The sequence below is a fragment of the Limulus polyphemus genome, unplaced genomic scaffold, assembly GCF_000517525.1.
Source record: "Limulus polyphemus unplaced genomic scaffold, Limulus_polyphemus-2.1.2 Scaffold4313, whole genome shotgun sequence".
Lineage (NCBI taxonomy): Eukaryota > Metazoa > Arthropoda > Merostomata > Xiphosura > Limulidae > Limulus > Limulus polyphemus.
The window spans coordinates 21,074-31,814 of NW_013669923.1; the positions used below are offsets into that span (position 1 = coordinate 21,074).

The window sequence follows — 10,741 nt, forward strand, 5'->3', positions numbered from 1 at the left end:
TAATTATCTACTCACGACTTATAAATCAGAGGCTCGCAAACTTCGTGTCACATCTTGAAGTCAATAGTTGTTTATTCGTGCCTTACAAGTCAGATGGTCACAAATATTGTGTCACACCATGAAGTCAATAGTTGTTTATTCATGACTTACAAGCCCGATGATCACAAATTTTGTGTCACACCATGAAGTCAATAGTTGTTTATTCATGACTTACAAGCCAGAGGGTCATAAACTTCGTGTCAACCTTGAAATCAATAGTTGTTTATTCATGACTTACAAGCCTGAGGGTCACAAACTTCGTGTCAACCTTGAAATCAATAGTTGTTTATTCACGACTTACAAGCCAGAGGGTCATAAACTTCGTGTCAACCTTGAAATCAATAGTTGTTTATTCGTGCCTTACAAACCTGAGGGTCACAAATTTTGTGTCACACCTTGAAATCAATAGTTGTTTATTCACGCCTTACAAGTCTGAGGGTCACAAACTTCGTGTCACACCTTGAAATCAATAGTTGTTTATTCGTGCCTTACAAGCCTGAGGGTCACAAACTTCGTGTCAACCTTGAAATCAATAGTTGTTTATTCGTGCCTTACAAGCCTGAGGGTCACAAACTTCGTGTCACTCTTTGAAGTCAACAGATGTTTATTCATGATTTACAAGCTGATGTTTATGTACTGTGCATCTGCTTATTTGTTGTTAAGCACACAGCTACACGATGGGCTATTTGTTCTCTGCTCACTGCATGTATCGAAATCTGATTTTTAGCGCTTTAAGCACTCAGACTTTCCCCAGGGGTGGAAGACATGTCAAAGATTGATTTTACTTTTTTTTTTTTTACAGCAGGTTGTTACAGTGGATATTCTGATGTTGAGCAACAGTGTGTAACCATGACAACCGACGACTGAGGTAATAACTAAATATTTCCAAGGGTAGAACCAGGCCTGAGACATTGTTCTTATAAATCTCAGAGAAAGGAAGTTTCAAATATGCTCCACAAGTAATAACTATCTTGAAGCTAACAGGCCTAACACTTGTGATAAAAAAATTACGTAAATGTTAGAAGCGTAAACGTCTTGGTTTCCAATGATTTGCCATCTGTCCGGGATTAAACTATAACTTTTATACTCTTATACCAGGTCTGTACGCAGAATGTTTCAAAGGAAGGGGGGCTCTAATTTGTAAGATCAAAAGCCAACACATATTCTGCGAAGCACAACCTGCATTCAAGGCATACTAATGCTACGGGGGATTCGGAGGCATGGTCCCCCAGAAACTTTGTAAAAAATAGGTGCTATGAGATTAAATATGGAAGCAATTTTGCATGAAAATATAGCTCAAACAATTGCATGACTGTTCACATCAAATCCAGAAACATCCAATGAACAGTCGACAAATCATCATTCTGTTGTAACACTGAATGGGGAGCTAGACTTAAGTTAGCATACATCTGTATGTTTTATTATAGTAAAGTACTGTACTATCTACATGTAGAGTAGTTATTAATTGTTAAATTATATTACTAATTTAAACAACTCTGTACAAAATTTATTAGCTATTTCACTCACTGGCTATCACATACGTACATGTATGCACTACTGAACTATTATGCTAGCATGAGATGTGAATAATTAATACGATGTCAATAATCATCTATGTTCACTTTTAGTGAGTCACTTCTGTACAGCATTGTTTTGTTAGGGAAACACCAGAAACAATGTCTTGATTCGGACCTTGCAAATTTACAGAAGCTTCTTTAAAATAGTAAATGGAACGTTGTAAAGCTGTTAAACAAAAATGAATTCAAATATGATTTTCAGTAGTGGAAACGTAACCCAGCATGTAATGTACACATTCAGTAGTGGAAAACGTAACCCAGTATGTAATGTACACATTCAGTAGTGGAAAACGTGACCTAGCATGTAATGTACACATTCAGTAGTGGAAGACGTGATGAAGCTGCTTGATGATAGATTACCTTTAAAAGTTCCACTTTGGGGGGGGGGGATTAATTCCTTTAACTTGATCGATACAATTTCGTATTGATGGAACTGATCATGAAGTTACAATAACAAGATTAAGTGAGTGACCTGTGCAATGAGTGTACAAGGCCTTGCTTTGCATATCTCGAATTTGTTTTTGGACACCAGATTTTTTGCCAACCGTCATATCATTGACCACACAATTCATTTAGAGATAATCCAACATCAGTCAATATCTTTGTAACTGCACATACAATATCTGTTGCTCTGACCCCGTGTAGTTTAACAAAACCAATAAATTCTTCCCTAATTTCATAGTTGTCATCTACAAAGCGGAGACATATTGGAAAATGTTTCACATTGTGAGAAGACACTTCATCAGGAAGATAAGAATAAAAACTAGCCGTTTTTACGTCATCAATAATTTTTACTCTAATTACTTTATGCCCTATGACATCAGTGATATCATTATGTGAGAAGAGAGATAAATATGTAGAATTTTTTGGGATGATACAAATGATACATCATTTTCTGCACAATCTTTCAACAAGGCCAGAAAATTGCCAGAATTTACACCTTCGGTATCGCAACGAAATGCTAAGCCTTGTTTTCCTAAAATCAAAATGGCACGAACAATTTGATGAAGAATATGTTTATTCTGATTTACACATGATTGAAGGGCACTGTTGGTAATAATATCAATTATACTGGATGATGGATGTTTAACGGAAGCCTTCAAAGCATCAGCAACCTGCATAGTAAGTATCACGATGATAAACAAGCTTAGAATGTTTTCTTAAAGTATCACTGATAGCTAATTTTAGTAGTTAAATGACTTGTTGACAAGTAATACTTTATAACGTTGACTATGCACTGAAAGAAAGGTATCACAAAAAAATGCCATCCAATTTGGGGCTGTACGATAATCATAATTATTTTTCAAGGCGGTTAAACTTGCGGTTACACCCACGAGTAAAAGTGCAAGGAAAAATGTTTGGTGGAGCCACACGCTTAAAAAGATAGGAATACATTTCACCATTTCATAGATCACCAACAGCTTCTCATTTTTCATCAACTGATTTTGTTGGTGTCAATAAATTGCCAATGTAAATGCATGGCTCGGTGACTACAGAAATACCATGACAAATCTCTAATGAATCCATGACTGGTGTAGTGCAGTGTGATGATGATGGTCCAGGAAGAACGGGGTTGTCAGTGCTTGAAGCAGTTTGAGGCTCAAGTAAACCAGTTTGCATATAATCAGTATTATCGGCACAAAAATATAGCTCAATAGTGTCAGCCTCACAAGCTTCACAATCGCTGGCACCAGAGAGAGACTGAGATGTTGACTGGGTTGTGTCATTAGCAGTGTCTGAAAACAAAAATATATTGTAATTTTAAAGGGGCAACCAGTATATAGCTTTAACATAACATTGTAGTTTATATAGTAAAGATATATAGACGAATTATAATATAATTATTCATGGACTAAACGCAAAGTTTATAATTTAAAACACCAAACCTATACATAACACAACATAAGGTAGCTATTCAAATTGCGTGACAAAGGTTATATTAGCTACTAAAGCAGCAAAGCTACGCAATACTGTACCTTGGTCGTCGTGTGTCAATCATTTTCTTTTGCTGGTAAAAACATTCGTTTATCGCTGCAATCAGTTTCATATAGGTGATTCAGTAACAAGTGTCGAAGGTCTAGCTAATATATCGTATACTGTGTAGTCTCGAGAGACTACACAGTATACGATATATTAGCTAGACCTTCGAGAGACTACACAGTATACGATATATTAGCTAGACCTTCGAGAGACTACACAGTATACGATATATTAGCTAGACCTTTGAGAGACTACACAGTATACGATATATTAGCTAGACCTTCGAGAGACTACACAGTGTACGATATATTAGCTAGACCTTCGAGAGACTACACAGTATACGATATATTAGCTAGACCTTCGAGAGACTACACAGTATACGATATATTAGCTAGACCTTCGAGATCGAGCCAGACTCTTACTTGTAATTTTCAATTCGGTTTAAGATTATTAGCTCCTTCCTTGTACGAAAATTAAAATCTACAAAAATCCTTAAACTTCAAACCCACAATCACTTTATAGTTCTATTTCCGTGACAAGACGAAACTTGCTTGTGCTCAAAACCAGGTGTATTAATAATTTAAATGTTACATTTTTGAACGTATTTCTTGTGTATAATCCTAATAATCCAGCAAAAAAATTGTTCAAATCAGCAGTAGTAGCGAAGCCTAATTAATGTGCAAAAAAAGTGTTGCTTTCAACACCTGTAGCCCTAACTGATACATATATACACGATTGTTTAAGTTTAATGGGAGAATTATGATTGGACAGTTTATATAGTGTAGGTGTCATATTTAGTTATTTATAGAAGCGAGAGTTAATGGCAAATTTGTTTACGTAATTGTTTACGAATCATATGTTGTGTCGCGTATACGTTCAACAGTTATGAGTTAGTGATTGTTATATTGTTGCGTCATGTTACTAGAACTTTCTGAATTGTTCTCATAGGTTCTCATAATATTATTGCATCAGAATATCTAGTATTGCGTGGAACGTTCTTAGCTTCTGCCGAGCTATAAATACGCGTCAAAAGATTATTATTTAGGTCTAGACTGTGTGATTGTGAGTTTAGTGATAATTGTTTTGTTTTTGAATTTTGCGCAAAGCTACACTAGGGCTATCTGCGCTAGCCGTCCCTAATTTAGCAGTGTAAGACTAGAGGGAAGGCAGCTAGTCATCACCACCCACCGCCAACTCTTGGGATACTCTTTTTCCAACGAATAGTGGGATTGACCGTCACATTATAACGCCCCCACGGCTGAAAGAGCGAGCATGTTTGGTGGGATGGAGATTCGAACCCGTGAACCTCAGATTGCGAGTCGAGTGCCTTAACCACCTGGCCATGCCGGGCCTTAGTGATAAAGAGCGTATAGTGGGGATTTTTAAAGTGAAATTATCACAGACTGTATTGTAATAACACAGCAGAAAAGAATAATTCATCTTGTCAGTTGTGATCTAAAGTAATTAAACCCGCCTGTGTGGATAAGACTGATAATCGAGTGTAGCGAACATTTGTGTATACGTTTGGCTTGTTTTAATATATTATTTTAAAACAAGTGGACTGTGTTGACGTTTGTTTCTTGCTGAAATTTATCGCCAACAAATTATAGATACTTACTGTAAGTAATCCGGCCTATAAAACCTGACAGTAACAATACAGCATCGCATGCCACTATTTCAAGCCATAAAATGCTAATGCTTCATCAGAAGAATGTAAACTATGTAGCAAAAGTTAAATACCATAGTACCTGCACTATAACTATATAAGTATTTTTTTATATCACAAAAATAGGGGGTTTGGTCGAACCCCCTCGAACTCCCTCTGCGTACGTGCGTGTATATATAAAGGGTTTCAGATAAACTTTTGATTCCCATCATCCAGCTGTAGCTAACCAGCTCTGGTAATGAATGGAAGACCTCTTGGACAGTGACTCGTGAGTGACAAAATAATGGGTCTGAAAAGCTATTTTTATACACCACCTGCAAGTTGAAATTAGAAATGAACAAATTAAAAAACAAACAAATAGGTTTGCAGTTTATATGTTTTTATCGCATATTTTAGATTTTCCAATGCTTCGCCAATTATTGGAGTTAAGATTTTAACTCATAATGGAGCTATTTAATAATTTAGATGTTATATTTTTGAATGTATTTCTTGTATATAATCCTAACAATCCAGCAAAAAATTGTTCAAATCAATAGCTGTAGCTAAGCTTAATTAACGCGCAACACAATGTTGCGTTCAATGACTGTAGCCCTAACTGATACAGAGAGTAATATATGAACTCTGAATGGTGTAGATATAATGATGGGATTCTACACATATCTTTATCTAACATACTTCATTTTAGAGCTTCTAACTCTTTAGCTAAATGCAATACTTCAAATTCACAATGCACAATTACTCTTTTAAATAAATTTATGTAAATAAATTGGAAAGGTAAACACAAATTCTCATAAAAGGTGACTGTAGCTATTTGACAATATCTACATTGGGCAGTTAGTTCAAAGAACGCCGACAGAAGAAAAAAAGTTATTTATATATTAAGTTAATCACAATCAGAAGCGTCCCCCCCCCCTTTCAGGGGATAGAGTTTTACCTGTGTGACACTAGGCCGAACTTTCTCTATCTCTTTCAATACAACTTTCCCTATGTAACACTAGAAATGTATTTTTTAGTTCATTGGCTTTGTATCGAACTTGTAGATATCACAGAAACCGCCCTAGAGGGGGCTCCCTCCGAATTCGAGACAGCCGCAGCCACTGTGTAAGACACTTTTTTTTTTACAACTCCAACCTTCTTCCCCTCTCACAAACAAATGTTGTCCCTGAACCTCATTTCAGGCTTGGGTGCCAGTTTTTGCATCTCTCGTGAACAGGATTAAACATATGATATTCTGAGCCTACTTCGTGATAGGGAGATTGTAATTTTATCATTAAATGAGAATGTTCAGATCGAATGAAGGAATCGGCATGTGACTGTCCCTGTCCAGTAAGTCTGGATGAACCCTTGAGCTTGTAATCATTCCTCACGAACGGAGAAATAGAAAGGAAGTAAACCTTCGATAGATCAAGTCCTTTACTGACCACTGAGTTGTAGCTAATATCTTCATAAACACGTTATTCACTGCAACTATAACAGAAGATCATTTCAAACCAGGTCATGTCGTTGCTCCAAAGTGTGTTAAGATTAAATACAACTTTGGAACATGTAAACATCATGTATTATGTTTGAAGAAACAGTAATGTGTCCTCGTGATGGTGATGGCTACAAGATCCCACTGCCCATGTCTTTAAGTGACCAGTCACATAGAGAGTGACCAACTGATGGTATGAAATAAATGTAGTTATCGCAACACTAAGGCTACCTCTCTCTTATGTTAAATTTATTTTTGTAACATTGGGAAAATTCCTTTCTCTTTGGATAAGACTTCATCTGTGTAAAACTATAAAAGCCTTCTCCCCAGGATTATGTGTGGTAACAACATTTTTCCCCAGAAATATGTGTGGTAACAACATTTTTCCCCAGAAATATGTGTGGTAACAACATTTTTCCCCAGGAATATGTGTGGTAACAACATTTTCCCCCAGGAATATGTGTGGTAACAACATTTTTCCCCAGGAATATGTGTGGTAACAACATTTTTCCCCAGGAATATGTATGGTAACAACATTTTTCATTTCCTTGGTTCGGATTCCTTCCTTTCAGCTGAAGTAAAGGGTAAACCTCCAAGTACTTACGAATAAGACACATTCTTAAAAACTTAGATTACCACATATGTACATAAGTGAAGCTTGTAGTCAGTAAATATCATTTTCTGAAACACGTGGTGCCATATACAAAAATTGAGTCATTTGACGAGTTACTGAATACAGAATATTTTTATACCACTGTCTTCCTAACAATGTTAGCGAATGCACTGCATTGTTAGAAACATACGTAGTGAAAGAGGATTACACACGAAAAGGATGAATTGCATAAAAGAGGTGTGCAAAGTTCAAGGGCTCGTGTCTGTTTTTTACATAGAGTGACTGGGCTCTCGAAGCGGGGGAGGAGAGGAAAAATGAAAATAAACGGTCTCTTTCTGGCGCACCTAGAAATCTTTTACATTTTGGTCACTTTGAAATGGTGGAACACCTGGAAGGTTTTAGTCATGGTCACTTTAAAGTGGTGGAACACCTAGAAGTTTTTAGTTATGGTCACTTTGAAGTAGTGGAGCACCTAGAAGGTTTTTATTTGTGGTCACTTTGAAGTAGTGGAGCACCTAGAAGATTTTTATTTTTGGTCACTTTGAAGTGGTTGAGCACCTAGAAGATTTTTATTTCTGGTCACTTTGAAGTGGTTGAGCACCTAGAAGGTTTTTAGTCATGGTAACTTGGAAGTTGTGGAACACCTAGAAGTGTGTTGTTTGTGGTCCCTTTGAAATGGAGGAGCACCTAGAAGGTTTTTAGTCATGGTCACTTTGAAGTGGTGGGACACCTAGAAGATTTTTAGTTGTGGTCACTTTGAAGTTGTGGAGCACCTAGAAGATTTTTAGTTGTGGTCACTTGGAAGTGGTGGAGCACCTAGAAGATTTTTAGTTGTGGTCACTTGGAAGTGGTGGAGCTCCTAGAAGTGTAATAATGGCTGGAGACGGCTTGAATGGGTAATGAAGAAAAACTTTAATATAACAGCAAATGTACAACGTTTCGACAAGGTTTTGTCATCATCAGGTACTCTTAGAAGTGTGTTGTTTGTGGTCCTTTTGAAGTGGTGGAGCACCTAGAAGATTTTTAGTTGTGGTTACTTTGAAGTTGTGGAACACCTAGAAGTGTTTTGTTCGTGGTCACTTTGAAGTAAGTCCCATCTTCGTTGTGAGATAACCTGAGCGAGAGATGGTCGCTAGCAGGTGGGCCTGGCCCCACAAAAACTACTTTTGGCCCGTTCAGTTCCCATTCATAACGTAACATTTATTTTACCAACATCTGAAATAAAATAGTCAAACAATGTTGACTTTCTATACTTTATTTTCCAGATTACACAGTTAGCCTTCTAATGTGTTTTGCATGAATGTCTTTTGACGTAATGTTTTTCTTGAGAAAAATGTAAAAATCAAAGAATAAAACTTTGATCTAGTACAACCGACCCTCAAGCTCAGAGAAGCCTAGGCCTGAACGCATCAAAACAGTTTGGAATTAATCCTTTTCAAATGTTGAAAAATAAAATTATAGATATAAATAATCACTCCATGCCCTCAAGGCGACCATAACTCCCAAGACTTTTAATGGCTTTAGTCCTTCAAAGTGACCACAACTAAAAACGCTTCTAGGTGCTCCACCACTTCAAAGTGACCACAAATAAAAACTTCTAGGTGTACCACCACTTCAAAGTGACCATGACTAAAAACCTTCTAGGTGCTCCACCGCAGTATTTTACTTACTTTTTAATATTTATTACATTAATAACAACTACATCAACAGTCTTGGTTTTCTAAATAACTATCTTTCAATAACAATAGCTTCTTTTCTAGGTTTTAACAATAATAAATATTTATTTTTATTTCACAGATTTTTTAAATTATCCATAGTTGGCAATGTCCCGACCAAGCATTATACCTTTTACATTCTTTTAAGGCTTCTTTTTAACAGCAATTAAAAATAAGTTTACTGTTAATGAAAACTCTACAGTGGTAGGATTGACTCGGGTCAACACTACTGCACATCACTGACCTAAATAAAACTGATTTATTTATTTATTGACTCGGGTCAACATTTCGGCACACTCCATACATCATAGACCCACTTAAAGATAATTTATTTGTTTAAACATAAATATGTATAACGAACTATCTACTTTGCTCCCACTGCAGAGATCAAAACACGAATGTTAATGTTACAAGTGCTAGAGCTTACTGGATGAAGGGAGAGGCCAATGAAAACATGGAAATTATCCACAATGACTTGGTGTTAGGATCTGTGATTACACTAAGCCAATACTATCAATTATTATGTATAAACATATTTTTATGTTAAATCTTTCTACAGGAATAATTGCTTTTGAACAACAAAGGAAAAGACAGCCTTTCAGACTCCGAGTGCCTTACATTGTATTTTTCTTATAAAAAAATACTTTGAGTAAGTATCCGTTTACTTATATATTTTAGTGTACATCATTCAATCTCTATAACTTATCCATAGCGTGATAATTACTAAAACTTTGAGTTTATGTGTGTGATAATGTCTCATCCGGGGCTTTTAAAAATCATTTTCACAAAGTAAGTTAATGTCAATCAACCTGCCAAATCACAGAAACAAAAATAACTTTCACAAAGTTAAAGATATAAAAAATACTTCCCATACCACAGAGATGTATGTTATATATGACGAAGTGAGAAATCTAAGGACTGTAACTCAGAAAGAAGATTGGGTGCTGTGAGTGTATTCGAACTTTTAACGACAAGGTCTGCAAGGATTGCTGGCTTTAATAAGGCTACTATATCCAGATGTGCAATAGCCAATCAGGAGCGTCAGTTCATTTCACGACTGACACGAATAACTTGCAAATCTAAAAAAAAAACAAAAAAAAAAACAATAAACAATAATATTAAGTTTTTCATGCTGTATTCTGGTGTACACCTGAAGAATCTTGTCAATAACCCCAATCTAACATGCTGTATTCTGGTGTACACCTGAAGAAACTTATCAATAACCCCAATCTAATCATCACATCTGTAGTAGAGCTTTCTGGAGTTTTCTATTTATTCGAACGTGCTGCAACAAAAACATGTCTATTCCGCTGCAGTGAACATTGTCGAGTGGGTTTTTTTTTTGTCTTTATTTTTCAGGAGTAAGATTGTAATAAAGAGGGTGAACACCCTATACTGATTTCTATACTATATTTATTTTTAAAAATATCAATAACATTTCTCATGAAAATGTTGCCAAGGTGGCATTTTAAACGTTTCGCTGTTGCGACACGAGGTAATAATCATTTATATTTGGTTTCTTCTTGATGCAATAATCACTTGCATTGTTTTCCTTGATGTAATGATTACTTATCTAGTCTGTTCATGATGTAATAATTACTTATCTAGTCTGTTCATGATGTAATCATTACTTATCTAGTCTGTTCATGATGTAATCATTACTTATCTAGTCTGTTCATG

At 36.0% G+C, this 10,741-nt stretch overlaps 1 protein-coding gene across 4 annotated transcripts in view; it reads right to left on the reverse strand.

Annotated features, from left to right (window-relative positions):
• Positions 1-2,641: 2,641 nt before the first annotated feature.
• The window catches only part of LOC111088729, a 57,321-nt gene continuing 49,221 nt past the window's right edge, over positions 2,642-10,741 (reverse strand). For 2 of the 4 annotated variants that reach the window (XR_002613156.1, XM_022399591.1), the window contains exon 2: positions 2,642-3,352. Coding sequence is in view for 1 of the 4 variants with exons in the window: in XM_022399591.1 (XP_022255299.1) it covers positions 3,042-3,352 (311 nt within the window). In the remaining 3 variants the exon portion in view is untranslated. Of the gene's footprint in view, positions 3,353-3,592; positions 3,719-9,935; positions 10,141-10,741 lie in introns of those variants that run through there. The other 2 variants (XR_002613155.1, XR_002613157.1) reach the window with 2 other exon arrangements.